The 19,229-nt window shown below is 43.3% G+C and overlaps 1 protein-coding gene across 2 annotated transcripts in view; it reads right to left on the reverse strand.

Moving 5' to 3' along the window:
* The window catches only part of FMN1 (formin 1), a 403,234-nt gene that overhangs the window by 292,382 nt on the left and 91,623 nt on the right, over positions 1-19,229 (reverse strand). The window contains exons 1-2 of one of the 2 annotated variants that reach the window (XM_008058356.2): positions 6,487-8,281; positions 4,904-5,021 (exon numbers count right to left, since the gene is read on the reverse strand). In XM_008058356.2, the coding sequence (XP_008056547.1) occupies positions 4,904-5,021; positions 6,487-7,869 (1,501 nt within the window). In that variant the 5' untranslated portion in view covers positions 7,870-8,281. Of the gene's footprint in view, positions 1-4,903; positions 5,022-6,486; positions 8,282-19,229 lie in introns of those variants that run through there. The other variant, XM_008058355.1, reaches the window with a different exon arrangement.

The raw sequence follows: 19,229 nt of genomic DNA on the forward strand, positions 1-19,229 counted from the left end.
GAAGCCTTTTAAAACTTACAAAAGCTTTCCTGAGATCAGTAAACAAACTCTCCACATGAAGGTGAAGTAGGTAGCCATAGAGTGAAACCCAGAGGAATGATCGCCACCATATTGTCTACAAACTGGAGTACAAACCACAATCCCCACACAGGATGATAAAAACAAAAGTTCATCTTCGAGCCTTAGTACTAAAAAACCTGTGTCGTGAGGCAAGCGAGCATGTGCCGACTCTCTTCTGTGCAGGCTTTAGAAGCTTCTCTGGCCAGGGCCTGCTGGAGGCACATCATTGGCAGTGTAACTGTGCAGGGGGATCTTCTATTTGCCTCTCCAGGTCCACTCTCCTCATCGGCATCCCATTGTGAGCCCCACTAGTTGGCCTACAGGGATGGCTTCCAGTCCCCTAACTTCTTTATGTGACTGGCCAGTGGGAATGACAGAGGGAGACCAGAGAGTGAGAGGAGAAGCTGTCAGGCCATGTGTGCCTCCAGCTAACAGCTTGGCATGTCAGTGTGGATTGGCTGTGCCTCTCTACTGAGGGCTGCAGCTCTCCACACCACTCAGTCCCCTCTTAAGTTGCTAGCTTCCGGATAGCTACTCCTACCCTTACCCCTTCAGGTCCAGGAGTGGTGAAAGCTTCTCATTGTTATGGGCCCCAGAGTAGTGCCTTCTTATCACTTTTCTAAACCCTGCCTACAATCTTTATGAGCAGTCTCTGATAAGCTCTCCTGAAATCACCCAATTTCAGTGTCACCTGATTCCTAACAGACTCTGGTTGATACAGTAATATATGTAATTATCCTAGAGAAAATAAACTTAAGTGCATCTGTACTTAACAAAGCAAAAGGAAAAAGGTGATCTAATGTGGCTTAGAAAAAATTTTCATTCCAGTTTGGGATAAACAGATGTTTACCCCATGCTACCTTTATGCTTCAATTGTCTAGAACATTCTTATGCCTTCCAGTCAATTTTTAAAAAATATTTTAGGCAAGTTCCTAACTCCTAGACAATATCGCCACATAGTACAAACTAGGGCATTTAGAAGTGGAATCGAAGACTGGTTATCTTATGAGACAAATAGCCTTTACCACATCAAATTTAAAGGTAGACATGTTCCTCTTAGGTTCACCTTGTATTATATCACAACTTTTCCCACTGCTCATGGCTGGGTTTTACCACAGCCCCAAGCCTCACTTGCTAATCAAGTTTATTGGATACAGACGTGTCTGGCATAAGGCATAGAAAAGGTGGCATGAACTCACCATGAGTTTACCATTTAAGTATCTGAGGAGCCCAGTAAAAAAGCAAGACTATGCCGGGCTCAGTGGCTCAGCCTGTAATCCCGCGCCTTTGGGAGGCTGAGGTGAGTGGATTGCCTGAGTCCGTGGGTTCGAGACCCGCCCGGGCAGGTGCGACCTCATCTCTACAATAAATCAAAAAATTAGCCGGGCATGGTAGTGCCCGCCTGTAATTCCAGCTACTCAGAAGGCTGAGGTGGAAGGATCACTGGAGCCCAGCAGGTCGAGGCTGCGGATGGCCGGGAGTGGCCACTGCACTCCAGCCTGGGCGACAGAGTGAGACTCTAACTCAAAAAAAAAAAAAAAAAAAAAAGCAAGACTACCCCACACAAGCTTGTTTTAATAACAAAGTTCTATATTCAAAAGAGAAAAGACAATTCTGAGAATATGAGGATTGTCACTCAGATTATCCAAGTCCCATTTCAAGGAAATGGGGAACAAAATGCTCTTTTCACTCAAGATTACTGTGAGATATTCTAAACACAAAGCAGAATCACACTGATAATAATATAAGAAAGCACAGCACAAGAGATGGAAATGAGTCTGTTGCATCTGTGCAGAGCAATTCAAGCACCATAGTAAATGAACCCTGAAAGTTTCCCACTCACCCACCCAGAATAGAAGTCAGCTCCAGCACCTGTAGCAGTCCCTTGAGAACGCTCTGGAGAATGGGGGGCTTCTCTCAGCCAGCGAATCACCAAGTCTCTGAGAGTTCACAGATTGGCCCTTGATGGAGGGCACATATCATTGGAATGGCATTGGAGGCTCTGGTAGGAGCCAAGGAAGCTTGGAGCTGCTAAGGGAGTCAGCCACAGTGTCAGCAGCTGCAGACGATGCTGATGGCTCTGAAGAAGCAGGAGAGAATAGTCTTGGCAGTGGGAACCAGCAACAGCGTTGAGCTACCCTCACATGTTGACATGAGAGCTCTCCAGAAGCCATCATTTAAGGGGCCAGCTTCTCTTTCTCTTATTTAAGCTCTCTCTCTTTTTTTATCGTGAACAAAAGTGAGTTTATAATATTTGGTGATTTCTTAATAACTCAGAAAAAGAGTATCAAACCATAAGTTATTAATAGAGTGAAATTAAAGCAATGGCAAGTCCAATGGGGCCAAGGGCAACACAAGGATGGGGTGGGGGGTGTCTCAGGATGAAAAACACCATCTTTTTCCCAGCTCTGCCGAAGACTAGGCTTTCGTGTCAACAGCACAGAATTCCAACAGCACACATAAAATAGGAATGCTAGAGTCTTAGCCTCTCATCCTTCTAATGTAAGGTACAATACACTCCAGGAAAAATAAAGAACACCGAAGATGTAAAAGCACAAGACTTCGAACACCTTTGAGCTATCTTGGATCTAATTTCTATTTCTGTGTCACAGAGTAGCAAATTTTGTATGCTTCTCTAAGGGCAGGGAAACCAATGGAAATACCACAAAATGCATTCAGTTACAAACCAAATGCTTTAAAGACTCCAGTTTTCTGAATAACAAGAGTTTTAAAAACATCACAGGGAAAATGATTAACTTCCTCAAAATTAGCAATAACTTAAGAGGCAACCATATACCAGTGCCCAGTAATGGGGTAAAAAATAAGTTTCCTGCAGGCATAGGGTACCTTATTCCTCTTTGGTGCTTTCCCCACCCCAAAGTATATCTGCAAATTAATGATCATCTAGAAGTTGCACAACATGCTGAGCTCTAGACCCAGGAGCTCAGCAGGTACGCCACAGTACTGCCAACTGAGGGAGCTGGCCAGGGAGCTGGACACCTTCTCTAGACAATGGCTGCCCATTCTGTCTCACTGTGTCATGGTGCTGGTAGAACCCACCCAATAAGACTACTATTATTAAACTCTCCCTTCCTCCCCCTTTTCCCCATCTCATCTAAGACTTTAGGTAGCTCTGAGAGCACATTATGTTAAAGAAGACTTGGAAAGTTGCTGCCAAAGGAAATTATAATGCTCCCCCCACCCACTGGAAATGGAAGAGGCCAGAAAGCAAAGACTAAGAAATATCTATAGAAATATAAACACCCCAAAATATTACTTGAGGTGAATCCAAAAACCATTTATGACATTTAGCGCCTTCTCTACTCAGCAAATGCCCATTTTCACAAGGAAGATTGCCATGATACACTGGCACAATGCTAAAATCACCAATGTAAACTAGGAATATGAACCCTCAGGATTCTGGTTTTCTATTAAAGCAAACTTTATTACTTTAATAATTCACATTGTGCCAAGTTATAAGAAAAATAACTTGGTATGTGGTTCAATACTGTAATTACAAGCATTCCAATTTTGGAAAATCAAATGTCGGCAGAAAGACTGAAACAACTATGTGTATTTTCATTAAGAACATGATAGTTTTCATTCTGTAAATCAAACACTGAAAAAAAAAATGCTACGAAGTAACTAACATCATAGGGAAGTCCCAAGTTGCAATTATGCAAATGAAGGCTAGAACTGATTCACCTGCTCACATGTTCTCAAATACTGGAGTAATTTATTGACACTACAGAAAAACCTACTGAGCCATTCAAACTTTGATGCACTCATGTCTATCACCATATAGAAAAATTAACTCAAAATGGATCAAGGACTTAAATGCAATACCTCAAACTGTATGAATCTCAGAAGAAAACTTAGGGAACACCCTCCTGAACAACAGAGTAGGCAATGAGTTCATGGCCAAGTATTCAAGCCTATCAATAAAGAGGAAAGAAGTATTTGTCTATAACTATACTCACTTTCCTAAGACAACCAACAAAAATATAAGCATGTATAAGTAATCTCCAAATATGAGGAAAAAGGAAAAAAAGTTTCAGAGATATACATACAAGCAATTAAGATATCCTTTAATTCTTCGGTTGTTTTTTTTCTTTCTTCTTTTTTTTTTAGAAAGTAGGATTTATTAAGAGGACAGAAAAGCTCCCCACAGTGGGCGGGGACCTGGAGGGATTGCCCCAATGTTTTTTGTTGTTGTTGTTTTTTTTTTTAATAGCGTGTGAACCTTTCACTTAAAGAGTAACAATATCTAGATTTCCATTTCATTTAAATAAATTCAAGTAAAGTTCCTGGGGGAGATTTCCAAGAGTTAGGTTGCTTTAAAACTGGCCATGCATTAAATAAAGCTTTGTCTGACAAAAGTGAACGAGTAACTGATATGGTATCTGTACATTCACTCTGCACAAGGTTCCTTTATCTCAAAAGCATTACTCAAAGACAAATAACAAATCAGATTACAGCTCTGGAGAATCATACTCTGCCTCTTCCAGCAACACTGCCAGCTCAAAAAGCATTATATGAGGACCAACCACCTGCTTCCTGAGGGATTTGTAATCTGCCTTCTCCATCAGTTCCCCAAAGATTCTCTACTTCACACACATGCCCCATTTCATTCATTCCACTGCATTCATCTTTCATCTCTAAGAGATTCATTAACAATAAGTGTGCAAATGTTCACTTTAACAGCAAAATCAAAAAAAGAAGCCTTTACCATTACATTTTATAATGAAATGAAACCCCAAATTCTGAGCGTCTGCTAAGCTAGAACTAAAAGCCACTGCAGGAAGAGATTCATTCCTGGGTCCCTGGCTTCTTTTTACATTACCTGCTTCAGTGTACTTCAATCCCACTTTTTCTTCTGTGTCTTTTGTCTTTGGGGGTGGCCAGACAGCTTGGAGTCTTCCAGGAGTCCTATCGTCCTGCTCAGTGGGGCTGTGGTCAGGCTGTTGAAAAAGCAGGCAAAGAATAAGTCATATGAAATGTGACCAGAGCTAATTAGTTCCTGAAAACAAACATGCGAATTCTAATTCTAAAATTAATTTTAATAGTCAGTTGCACATTGCCCTCACTTACTGTAACTGAGACACCTTACTATAGTATGATCCTTTCCCCCCGAAATGTAAAGTGATCAACTGAGGTAAAAAATTCCAAAAAAACAATTCCCCAAAAAAAGGCTCTGTATGTATTTTATGTACAACCTTTAAGAGATGATTCTCCTCATATAACTATTTTATAAAGCACAAATATACTTTGAGCTGAAGATAAGACACAAATGTGCTACATTCAGGTGCATTTATAGGAATGTTTACAAATGTATCCCACATTGCCAGGGTTATTTATAATATAAAGACTAATTTTGCCTTTTCCATGAATATTAGCAGTGGGCCAAGACACTCTTCCTCAAGCATTTCACACTGCTAATTTCATTTTTCCCCTTTCCTATAAAAAATAAATGAGACTGCTTTCAATATTCAAGTTATTTTTATAGGAGTTAAATTTTCCAACTAGGAGAATGCCGTATATGTTTAGTTTTTAAACTACAACCTAAGATAATCTTGCCAAAGACTTTCATTTTTAACATCTTAATTGAATATATTAAATATATGAGAGGATAATCATATACTGAATTGATATTAAGCAAGACATTCTATCATTGTTCTTATCATCCTTTAAGATCTACTGGACTGGTGCTTACTAGTCTTTGTAAACTACCTGAGTTAGTTGTCTTTGAATAACAGCTTCCACTAATCAGATGCTTCTCATGTGCTACCTTTGCTTAATGCTCACAGCAATCATATAAGGTAAGAGTTATTTTCCTCATTTTGCATATGAGGATATTGAGACACAGAGATTACCAACGTTAACCAGCCAGTAAATGGCAAGAGTTAGAATTAAAACCCAAGTCTCATTCTAAATCCAGTGCTCAATCATGAAGTCTCCCAACCAATGTGGAGCAGTTTAATCACATCACAAACACACATTGTGCCAAATGGCAGACTTTCAAAGGAAATATACAGTTTCCACAGAGGTATAATTAAGTGGTGAAGAAACCCCATAAACCTGGGCTATACTTCCATATTGCAACACTTCCTCATGCTACTTAGTTTTTATAAGTACATTAACTATTAACGATTAAACTCAGAGAGACAGTTACCCCTTCCTACCCGCACAGCTTTGCATATATTCCTCTAACAATATTCCAGAGATATATAAGGAAAAAATGAAAGCACTTCTGTCCAGCTACATACTTCTTACAAGGACAGTGTAATTTTGCTATGACCATTTTTCAACTAAAAGAGAGTCAACTAACAATAGGGAATTGGGATTCATCTCGGGAGGAAACCCGAAAAAAGAAATACAGCAGCACCACATTTTTTATGACAAAATGCAAAACCCAATTCTACATACGCTTCTGGAATCCGAGGGGCCATCCGCTGGCCTTGACTTGGACCGTTCAAACACAGCTCTTAGCGACTCCTTCTCATGTCTCATCTTGCGCTTGAGAGCTTCCAGCTCAGAGGTGTCAGCTGTGGTCCCCTTTTTGGGGGGACGGATGAATAAGGCTTTAAAGGCCTCCAAGGCAGTCTCTGGCGGCCTTGGCTTGACCTCACCAGCCTGGGTCTGGGCTTCTTCAGGGCCTCTCTCGCTCTCCTGGTCCACACTGCAGCCCATCTCTTCTCTCCTGGGCGACTCGGGGTCTGCTCCCTTCAGTTCGGTTTTGGGCATGTCAATGTTGAGCAGCTGAGATAGCTGCTCCAGGAGAGTGGGAGTGGCCTTTGGATCAGTTGCTTTCTCCCCACTCTTCGTTGCCTGCGGCCCTGTCTGCACTAGGGACTTCTGCACAGGCTGGGTCAATTTGAGCAAAGCCAAGTCCCCATCCTTTGGTTTAATTTCAGTAATGGTTTCCCCTCCCTCGGCTGTAGCCCCTTTCTTCAGCACTCGAAGCCCACTGAAAAAAGCAGGAAGCTGGAATGACTTCTCTCCAGGAACTTGTTGTTTAGAAGACACACGCTCGGTAACACCAACACTCAAACTCTGGTCTGTTACTGCAGGTAGGACTTGGGACTCGTCTTCTCCAGCCTGGCCCTGGCTGGGGCTGTGCTCTGTCTGACAGCCACCATTGCCAGGCTCTAGTGTGCTACTTATCTCAGGTGGAGTCCTTTGAGGATCTTCTGCACAGGGCTCTGCGTCATCCATTTCCCCAGTGGCAATATTTTCCATAGAATCTCCCGGTTTTTCTTTGGGCTCCTGAGATGGTTCGGATAAAACAACAATGGGGGGCTTTGGGCCATTTGAGCTGCTTCCCTCCTCTGGCTCCTGGCCACCGTCATCAGAGTCGGAATCACTGGTAGTGTGCACGAGGGTTCCACGAACCCAAATGACATCGTCCGTGGTCACATTCAAAGTAGCGAGGGGAATAAACTTTTGACCAGAGGCAGAAACCCCTGCTTCTGCTTTTCTCTGACTTCCCTCTGATTCTGTCTCCACCCCTGCAGTCTTCCCATCATTTCCGAGGTCAGGTGGAACCCGAGCCTCTGACTCTCCCGGGTCCGGATCCGAGCCATGGCTGGGGTCATACTGCCGAGATGTGGGACCCACGTCTAAACTGCGGAATGCTTTCAGCACAGCATCTTCCTCTTCAGGGTTCACAGATTCCAGTTTACTCGTCAATCCGAACAGAGATTTCATGGAGAACTTACTCAGGATCGACTGAGCCATTTCTAGTCTGGCTTCGGGTCTTTCTGGTTCCGAGACATCACTGCCATCCAGAGAATGACCAACGTCCTCCATGTCTCAGTAACGCCCTTGGTGGAAGTTCTGGCTTGGGTTACCTTCCCCTGCTCTCTCAGTTTATCCACTCCATCTGCTCTTAATTTACAGGACAGAGAGCAACAGGACCCGGGAGCCGGGCTCGGCCGCACAGCGAACACACTTGGTCTCTTTCGGGTCACCGCGCCCTCCTTCCGGTTTACGCGGTGAAGGTGCGCCCAGGGCAACTGTAAAAGCCCCGTGGAGTCTGTGCCCAGAGCCGCGGAGGCTGCGCACCTTACTACACACGGACCAGGGAGGCTGCTCTTCTGGGACTTCCGTATTTATCCCCGTGGACAAAAGGCTTTTTGTCACAGGGAAAGTCAGCCTGCCCCGCAGTCCCAGCCCAGGACTTCAGGAGGAGCTCCGCCCCAGGGCTGGCGGTTCTCTGGTGGCATTCGACTTCCTCATTGGCGAGCAAGTTGAGGCTCCTGAAAGTGCTGAGCCGGCAAGCTGATCCTCACGGCCCTTAACCACCGCCGAGCAGCCCAGGGATTCAGAAGTGAATCAGCAGAAAAGGACTGAAATACTTCTTACACGGGCCCTCTTTTCCGTCTGGATTACAACCAGGGACCTGGGCGGACCAGGCCAAAAAACTAGCAGTGCATCCTGATCGACAGCTTAAACCAAAGAAGCAAGTACGAAAGAAATAGATCATCTCAAAAGACCCAGGACTCTCAAAGCAGTTAATTTATTGCCCTCGACGCTTTTTTTTTAAATTTTTTAAGTGCCTTCTTCCGCTTCCCTGTAGGTTTCATCTGGAATGCAGATTTTAGCTGCGGGGGCCAAGGAAGGAAACCTACACGACTGGTTTCAGATTACTGCTGTTTTAGCTCTGCCCTGGCTGTCTCAGTGCTCTACAAACAGGTACTAGGCAAGCACGCCCACCACGCCCAGTGTCCACCAGCCATAGGGCGGCAGAGTAAACAGCCCTGGCCTGGCAAGAATGATTACCCTTCACACTCCCTGTGGCAGCCTCAGGCTTCTTTCTGCTCAGCAGCTGTGACTTCCTGGCTTCTTGGGAATCCTGGCAGCAGCAAGATGCCTCTCTCGACTTTGGTGTTCCTACCAACTAAATGAAACCTGGCATGACACAACATAACACGCAACCTACTTTGTTAGACAAAGCAATTCAAGGATCCCCAAGGATCCACATTCCCCTAAAAGGCAACACATCTGAAAGGTCTCTATCACAGACCCAATTTGCCTAAAACAAAAACAAGACAGACAAAACAACCTCCAAACAGCAGTTTAATGTAGTTTCCACCACTCTGATTACATGCTGGGAACCTGGCAACTAACGACGGGGTGAAAAAATGCAGCTTTGTTTCCTAGCTGCATAGCTGCCTCTTGGGACGGCTGCCTGTCTTACCTGAAGGTCTCAGCATGCTTCAAATCCAGTCCAGTCTGCAGGTGTGTGGTGAGAGTCTGAGATGGACAGAGCACTATGCTGGATCCAGAAGCGAGTCAAACTGGCTCAGTGGTAATTGCCAGTTCTTATTGAGCAAAGCTCCAAGAAGACTGCAGTCAAGTGTAAAAACTCAAACAGCAATTTCTTCTGCAAAATGAGAACCGTAGCCACAAGCAAGATGACAGTCTTGCTTATCTCCAACAGGGAATGGCTGTGTGTCACACTGATAACTTAAGCCCTGTTTCCCAGTACTAAAAATGATGCTTATGAGAAATTCTGATTGCAACAATACATTTCTAGCAATATGTTCAAAGGGGACCCCACTCAAATAATAATATAATTATATCCCACCAACCTCTATGGGAAAGTTGAGAGCACTTTCTAAACCCTGATTTGATCTTGTGTCTAAATGAAACTTCTCTTTTGCTCCTAATCACACCATTGGGGCGGGGGGAGGGGATTATTAACTGAGGTACACTTAATCAGAAAGCCACCAGGACACTGCAGAAAAATTCATTGGTGTGTTTTAAGCCTTAGAACAAGGTTTCTGTGAGAAAAAAATGCCCATTGATAAAAATCAGACTTCTGCTTCTTCAAGATTGTAGAAAGAAGGAATCATCACACCAGATCATAAGATCAGCTTTTTTTCGTTTTTTGTTTTTTGAGTTGGAGTCTCACTCTGTCGCCCAGACTGGAGTGCAGTGGCCGCTCCCAGCCACCGCAACCTCAACCTGCTGGGCTCCAGCAATCCTTCCGCCTCAGCTTTCCAAGTAGCTGGAACTACAGGTGCACGCTACCACACCCGGCTAATTTTTTGATTTATTGTAGAGATGAAGTCTCACCAAGTTGCCCAGGCGGGTCTCGAACCCACAGGCTCAGGCAATCTACTCACCTCAGTCTCCCAAGGCGTGGGATTACAGGCTGAGCCACCAAGCCCGGCAAGATCAGTTTTTTAAAGAGCTATGCAGACCATCCAATATGGGGGGAAGGGAAGAGACAGGACACCTATTTGGTGTCCTTTTCTTAACTGAAGGGCTCCGTTTTCTCAGACATAACTAATTATTGATTTCCAAAAAACATTTCCAGGCCCTCAACAGATTTGGGCAAAATGGAACATAAGCCAGAAGGAGTTGCTGGCTCTTCTGCACCATGGCATGGAGCAGAATTGTAACATTTCAGCATCTTCTCACAGATGCCAACACAAGTTCATGGAAAGTGGGGCAAGTCTTCGGTCCCATGAGACTATTTGAAGTATTCGCCTTAGCTCTAGATGTATAAGGTATTATTAGGCTCATTTTAAAAGTTAAGCAACCATGACTGAGAGAAGGTAACTGACCAAAGTTATACAGCTACTAAGTGGGGAATAATATCATCTAACATGTGTTTACTCTATGCCAAGCACTGTTTTAGGTGCTTTACATATATTAACTCACTTGATACATATAACAACTATATGGAGTTAGAATTTTCTTTGACTTGCTGTGAAATTGAGGCACAGAAAGATTAAATAGCTTGCCCATATTCACAAAGCCAGTGAATGGTGGAACTAGAACTTGAATCCAGACAGTGAGGCTCCAACATCCATACTCTTAACTACTCTTCTAAAGCCCAGTGCTCCACATCTTCCCTAATAAAAGGCCACACACAGCTGAGTCTGGAAGTACAAAGGTGTTTCAGCCTAGTTCATTGGTGGTTTCTAACTAGGATGTGAAGTATACTTTATCCTCTGAGATGACACAGAAAACAGACTTCACAAAGACTTATACTGAGAATCATCATTCTTTTCTCCTGTGAAACTTAGGGGAAAATCTAGAGGTGCTTCTTAGAAAAAAAAATCAAGCAAAACTTCTAGTAACACCTATTTCGCTTGTTTGCCAGACACAGAATCATCTGGACTCAAATGAATCAAGGTTTTCCTGTTTACCCATATTCTCCTTCATTTATTACAAAGACTTATTCATCCAATGTCATTAATGAGCACCAACAATGGAAGAGGTTCTGAGGATATAAAACTGAAAATTCCCCAGTCCTCCACCTTCACGATATGTATAGTTTAGTACAGGAAATAGCCTAGAAAGAGGGGACTCTTTGTTAACAGAATGTAGCCAAGGACCTTATACTCTAGACACAGTATGAATAGCAATAGCTGGACCTAAGACAATTTTGAATGAAAGTCAGCAGTGACTATTTAAATATGTAGATGGGTACGAAAGAGAAGCATAGTAATTCAAAGAGATCTCCAGAGCTGACTCTTTTTTTTTTTTTTGAGTTGGAGTCTCACTCTGTCACCCAGACTGGAGTGCAGTGGCCGCTCCCGGCCACCGCAGCCTCGACCTGATGGGCTCTGGCGATCCTTCCGCCTCAGCCTTCTGAGTAGCTGGAACTACAGGCGTGCGCTACCACACCCGGCTCATTTTTGATTTATTGTGAAGATGAAGTCTCACCAAGTTGCCCAGGAGGGTCTCGAACCCGCGGGATCAGGCAATCCACTCACCTCAGCCTCCCAAAGGCGTGGGATTACAGGCTAAGACACGGAACCCGGCTCAGAGCTGACTCTTTTAGGCAGCTGGTTCTCATGACCATAAGAAATATTACTACTTCTGGTCACTCAGGGAATAAGAAAGTGTTTCAGCTTATAATGTTCAAACAAGCAATCTACAAATTTAATCTAAGTTGATTGGTCTTGAATCTACTTAAAGCTTTAACATTTTCATGGACGTAAATAATAACTTCTCTTGGACATTATTTATCTCCGTATATAATTATGTGCTGAAATACTTAATAAACACCTATATACAAACCAGTTTAAGCCAAAACCTTTATCCTCTACCATCTACTACAACCTCAGCTGATTCTCTTTTGTCCTAACCTCAAGACACTTAAATTCTCTAATAGCCACAAATATGCAAAAGGTCAGATAAAAATGATCCAACTTCAAACAACTATAGTTGACCCTTGAACAACACAGGTTTGAACTGTGCAGGTCCACTTATACATGGATCTTTTTCAACCAAATGCAGACTGAAAATACAGTATTTGAGAGTGAAAAACCCAAGTACACTGAGAGCTGACTTTTCAATCTTTCCTATACACAGGTTTGCAGCAAATACCGAGGGACTTGAGTATGAAAGAATTTGGGTATATGCAGGGGGCAGGGACCAGTCCTCCAAGTGTGTGGAGGGATGACTATAAGTCAAAACACAAAATGATAAATAGATAGTATTTCACCCCCATAATGTTCTTTAAACTATTTGTTAGAAACAATAAGTACCTAGCTACTTAAAATCTAAACATAGTATTTGTGTGGAAAATTTACTACCAGTGAATTCTGTTTCTCCCATCTCATCATCTTCTCAGCTGTACCTAGGTTGAAGCTGGAGTGAGCTGTACCTTATGGCAATAAGAACGTCAGTGCAGCATGTGGATAAGTGATTTTAAAAAGCCTTAAAGAACAATTGCAACAAAAGACTCATCACCTCCTAGAGGCAGTAGAGCCCAGCTCCTTGACTGTCCTAATATTAGGAAATCAGCTTTAAAACAACTGTTTTATAAAAATCATTTTGCGAAAGTTGGGCATTGCTTAAAACAAATTTCCTAAAGGCCCCCTTACTCTTTGTAGCCCTCCTCATATCACTCAGTTTGGAGAATTCATTCCCACATTCTCATCAGATTCCAGAAAGGCAAGGTGGAAAGTAAAGCAAACAGGACTACATTTCACTATGTTAGGCTACTTAATTGTCATGTTTTTCCTTGTTCAATTTATTTCAAGTTCTGGGCCTAGTTTTCATGACTAATTGCTTCCAGCTTCCCAAAGCATTTCAAATAGGTTCAAATGTGGGTCATTGCTTGAAACAAAAAGTAGAAAGTAGAGTTAAAATAGTAAGGGCAAATTAAGAGTGTGAAAATTGTTTCTGTGGTAGAAAAAAGAGCAATGAAGTGTAAAACATAAGTAAGGTATGAATAAAGATATAGGTAGGATAACGGGTGAAGAGGGTTTTTTGGTTTAGGAAATGTGTTTAGCTCACCATATAGAATCAGGCACAAAAAGGGAGAGCTGAGGAAATTGTGACATTACAAGTACTCAAAAAAGCTTCTATTGAATGAATGAGGTATCTTGTAGAAGGGTGCAAGATTATGGAAGCATTTGGGTAGAATCAAGTTGTTGGGAGGTTGCATGGGCCCTTAAGAATATTAGAAGTCATCTAGCTTGACGTTCTTGTTTAAAAAATGAAGACGGTAACCCCTTCAGTCCCCTCCCACTGTGGGAGCTTCAAAGCCTCTCAATAAATCCTGCTTTCTCACTTTCTGACTGTCCGTGTCCCTCATTCTTCCTGGGCATAAGATGAGAACCTTGACCCTGAAGAGCTGCGACCTGAAGAGCTGCAGAAGATCGTTGGAACTGAAGAGCCGTGCACCAGTCGACGGAGGCAGCTGAACCAGGAGAGCTACTAGAAGAAGGCAAGACTCTGAAGCTGAGGTTCTCCAGGGGCTAGGCTTGCCAGCCCACCGAACCAGCAACACTCTCAGGGCCTGGCTTGCCAGTCCATCAGAACCAACACTCCGGGGGCTAGGCTAGCCAGCCCACCGAACCAGCCAACACTCTCAGGGCCTGGCTTGCCAGCCCATTAGAGTCAACACTTCCAGGGCTAGGCTTACCAGTCCCTCGAGACATCCCTTTCTGGGGCTTAGCTGGCTGACCCATTGAGCTGACACTCTCAAAGTCCAGGCTGACCTGAAAAATCTGCATCAGTTTTGGCACCCAAACGTGGGTCCTTCTCGGCAGAAGGACCTTTTATCTCAGAAGAGAGAAAACTTTCCAACTAACCCAAAGGCTGTCTTCAGCTCTATAAGATACCAGAAATGACTTGTGAATCCATCACACTAAAGTGAAAGCCTGGAGTCCAGAAGAAGTTGCCTCAGCCGATATGGAAGAGCATACAGAATCAAACTAAAGATCATAAAAGATAAGTGCCCCTACTTACTGCCTATGGATTTCCTCCTGATGGTTCTACCTATACTTGCTACCTTTCTTTTCATCTTGATTTGTACCGGTAGACGTCTCTATCAAGGACCCCTTAATCCTGAGCATCCATGAGATTGTTTTCTTCCGTAGAATTTTCCCTCACAGGAACAAGCAAAATGCCTATTCTATCTTGCTTCCTGTTTTTAGTATCTTTGGTCCTAGCATCTTATAAGCACACTCTCTCACCCTCCATTATGTATGTGGCTCAACAGGGTAATTATTCAAACGTTGGATATGCTCACAGTGGAATGTGGAGGAACATGCGCATTATTAAATGAAAACTGTTATTTCCACATTAACAAGTCCTCCCAAGTAAAAGAGACTTTACAGGTTATAAAACAATAATAAAATGGTTGACTCTTTACAAGAACAGGCAGTTTCAGGACCCAGTTGGTTACAATCTTTTTTATCCTCTAGGGATTTCCGATATATGGCCATGGGTTTTTCCCTTAACAGCGCCTTTTGTTATATTGCTTGTGTTTGGTCCATGTAGAGTTAACCTTTTTGTAAAGTTTGTTTCTTCTCGCCTAGAGGCCATCAAACTCCAAATGGTGATGCAGATGGAACCCTGTATGCAAGCTTCTTTCGACCTAGGACCTTTAGATTGCCCTGCAGATCGCCCTCCGGAGAATCCCTGGCTGCTGTTCCTGCACAACGGCCACGATCAGCAGGAAGTAGCCAATCAGCAGGAAGTAGCCAGACGGGTCATCGTCCTTACTCCCTAACTGCAGTTAGGGTTACTACTCCAGAGGGGGTAATGAGACAGGAAATGGCTAGAAAAAGCCTAGGCAGACAGACAAGAGTCCTCTGGTAACAATGTAGCGAATTCCCAGCAGGGCTCTTAGGCTCAGCATTGGTAAATAAGCTCCCTGGGAGCCTCTCAAGCTAGAGCTTAAGTACTCACCACTGGAATCCAAAAGCAACCAATCAGCTCACCATTAGGCCCCTACCTCTTCCCAATTGGTCCTTAATACTGACCAATTAGAACAGGTACAGCTCACCGCTAGTGCCAGCCAATCGGCTTGGACTCAGGGCTATATAAGCACCAGGTTTGCCCCCCCCCACACACACACATTGGCAACCCCTTTGGGTCCCCTCCCACTGTGGGAGCTTCTCTGTCCTCTCAATAAATCCTGCTTTCTCACTTAAAAAATAAATAAATAAAAATTTAAAAAATGAAGACATCTGAGGTCAAGAGAAGCTAAGTAATTGGCACCAGTTCATGCTGTTCAAGTGCAACACCCAGGTGGCAGACAAGATGACCTACTTCCTAGTCACCTCCCATCACATCATGTCACCCTACTGTTATGGCATGGGATCTTACCCTCTTCCTCGTCAGCATCTTCATTATGCTAATTTTCCACATTTTTGAAATGGAGGCTGGGCTCAGTGGCTCAGCCTGTAATCCCAGCACTTTGGGAGACTGAGGCGAGTGGATTGCCTGAGCTCGTGGGTTCAAGACCAGCCTGGGCAACTTGGCAAGACCTCGTCTCTACAATAAAAATCAAAAATTAGCCGGACATGGTAGTGTGTGCCTGTAGTTCCAGCTACTTGGAAGGTTGAGACAGAAGGATCGCCAGAGCCCTGCAGGTTGATGCTGGGGTGGCCATGAGTGTGCCACTGCACTCCAGCCTGGGTGACACAGTGAGACTCCAACTCAGAAAAAAAAAAAAAGAAATGAAGACAACACCCTGTTTCCTCCTAATTCACAGGAATATCATGAGGCCATTGTTTTGACAGACAAAGCTAGAGACATCCTTACACCTCTCCTCCTAGTTCTGCAGCACTTGCCCTGCCTTGATGATGTGACACTCCTCTGCCTCTGGGTTAGCCTATCAAAAGCCTGCAACTGTTTTTACTAATTGGTTAGAAAGAAAACAGGCTGCACCTACCTATTGCAAGAGCCAGTCCCAGGGTTAAGGTCTTTCTTTGGTTGAGCAGTCTTAGGAATAAAGTATTTCTAAAACTGGTTCCACTGGGCAGCATCAAAGCTTCTGTGGAAATGGGTTAAATGTTGATAACAAACTAGAAGAATCTAAAGAGGAGAGGAAAGGCTGGGGCAGGTTTTGAAGCTGGAAGAAAGGAGGACAGCAGTGCATATGGAATCTTGTGATGATCAAGGAAGAAGGGTACCATGCAGCGTTAACAAGACCCAGGGCTCACACCATACTCTGCTCCCACAAGAGGATTTTTGGCCTTGGGCAGGTTATATAAGTTCCCTTTGCTGCAGTTTCCTCATCTGGAAACTGATAATAACAGTACCTACTTCATGGATTGTTATGAGGATTAAATAGGCTAAGATGTGTCTGATACTCATCAATGCCTGGCACACAGTAAGTACTATGTGGGTAGGATATGTTTGCACAGGAAAGGAACAACTCTCTTAGGGACACAACCCACATCTAACAGGTTTATTTTAGTCTTTCTCAATATGAAACAAATATTTACTGATAAACTGATAGCCCAAGCAGGAGGTTTCTCCCTCCCAACTCCCTCCAATATATGCACTTGGATAGAGGAACTAACTACAATGCACCTTTGCACGCCACAGCTCCATCTGTGCCATGAGTAAATTAAGTGCCAAAGAAAACTCTTTGGGTGTTTCAGGGCCAATTTCTAGATTTTATTTTCCATCTGTGTCACTTGAAGAAAGTAATTAGCTTAAAGTTTTCTCAGGTGGCCACTGCAGAAGGTGACAAAGCTCATTCTGGTCCTTATTAAGTTTCCCCAGCTCCAAGATGATTCTTAGACCAACTCAATCATTAAAAAATAAAAATAAAAAAAATCCATGAATTTGAGGTTTCTTCCACTCTTTTCTCAAGAGTCTCTGAAGCATGCTATAATGATCCTGCCAGTGGAGTGCCTTATCACTGAGACTTCCCTTTCCTTTGGGGAAGGACCGTTCCCAGACAGAATAGAGTCTGAGTCCTCAACAGCAGAGCCCTGACTATCTTCGTTTTTTGTTTTCAATCCAATTCATTAGACTTCAAAGGTACTGCTTTATTTAAAATTTCCTTGCTCCTGTAAATATGAAAATCAAACTTGAAATCGTTATTACATTACTGGTTAGAGTCTTGCTGTCAAATATTTCTAAGACTAGGTTCACCAAAGGTGTCAAAGGTCACTTGGAAATGGATTCAATGTTGATGACAAAATAATGTAATGTAGTAGAGGAAAAGAAAGTCTGTGACTCAACGTGTAAAGCTGAGGTGGTAGGGAGGGCAGTCTTTCAGGTACAGAATCTCCTAGAACATGTTTCTGAAGGGTTTTGAGCTTTTCCAAAGTAAAGAGACTATTACTCTCCCACATGGATAATGTGACACCAAAGGGCATGGAGTGCATAGATAAAGCATCTCATTGAGACTAAATTGCTCATGATGGAAGTTATAGATGAAGATTGGAATCTATTTACTTGTGCCTACTGCGGCCTACAGTCCTCTTCTTCCCAAGTAGTAAAACTAGATAGTTCTTGGCTACTGCTATAACTATCTTTTTCTTTTCTTTCCCTGAGTTTCTTTAAGTAGAAGTTTTTTGAAGTTCAAACTCCAGAGAAGGTATTTGAAGTTCAAACTCCAAAGATCCAGGGTTCATTTTAAAATATTTTTAAATTTAGCCAGGCACGGTGGCTCACACCTGTAACGCCAACCCTTTGGGAGGTGGAGGCAAGAGGATTGCCTGAGTCCAGGGGTCTGAAACCAGCCTGGGCAACTTGGCGAGACCTGGTCTCTACAATAAATCAAAAAATTAGCTGGGCATGGTGGTGCATGCCTGTAGTTTCAGCTACTTGGAAGGCTGAAGCAGAAGGATGACCTGAACCCAGAAGGTCAAGGCTGCAGTGGCCATGAGAATGCCACTGTCCTCCAGCCTAGGTGACAGAGTAAGACTCCGACTCAAAATAGATAACTAAATAAATGAATATTTTTACACTTAAAGGAGACAACAGAAAATCTAGAGAAAGCAGAGAGTTAACCAAAACAAAATGAAGGTGAATGAGAAGAGCCTGCATATTGTCCCAAGCAGGCACCATGATAGGTCATGGTACTCTTTTTTTTTTTTTTTTGAGTTGGAGTCTTACTCCATCGCCCAGGCTGAAGTGCAGTGGCATGCTCCCGGCTACCGCAGCCTCGACCTGCTGGAGACTCCAATGATCCTTCTACCTCAGTCTTCCAAGTAGCTGGAATTACAGATGCGTACTACCACGCACGGCTAATTTTTGATTTATTGTAGAGACAAAGTATCGCCAAGTTGCCCAGGCTGTTGTCAAACCCACAGGCTCAGGCAATCCACTCGCCTCAGCATCCCAAAGTGCTGAAATTATAGGCTGAGCCACCGAGCCTGGCCTAGGTTCTTTATGCAAGCTTCCTTGCACCTTAATCCTCCCCATAAATCTGACAAAGCCATCATTAACTCCATTTTATAGATTACTACTGTCCAGCACAAGTTTCTGTAATACTAGAAACATTCTATTTCTGTACCATTTGGTACAATAGCTACCATACAGGTGGCCTCCAAGTACCTAAGATGTGCCTAGTGTGACTCAGGAACTAAGTTTTAAATATCATTAAGTTTTGATTCATTTAAATAGCCACACGTGGTTAGTGGCTACTCTACTGGACACCACAATCAATGTCAATGCAGTTTAATGTTTAATTTCTTTCGGAAGAAATTAAACTTACACAACAAATGAGTGTCAAAGCCAAGATGTGAACTTGATCCATTTGATTCTAACTCTTCTTTTCTTGAAAAAAATTAAAACAAAAAAGATGCTATTTTATGAGTTCTCTTTCCTATTAAAACATAGGAAAAGCCGGGCTCGGTGGCTCAGCCTGTAATCCCGCGCCTTTGGGAGGCTGGGGTGAGTGGATTGCCTGAGCCTGCGGGTTCCAGACCCACCTGGGCTGCGAGACC

Source organism: Carlito syrichta, unplaced genomic scaffold (genome assembly GCF_000164805.1).
Source record: "Carlito syrichta isolate Samal-C Ts95f unplaced genomic scaffold, Tarsius_syrichta-2.0.1 Scaffold303307, whole genome shotgun sequence".
NCBI lineage: Eukaryota > Metazoa > Chordata > Mammalia > Primates > Tarsiidae > Carlito > Carlito syrichta.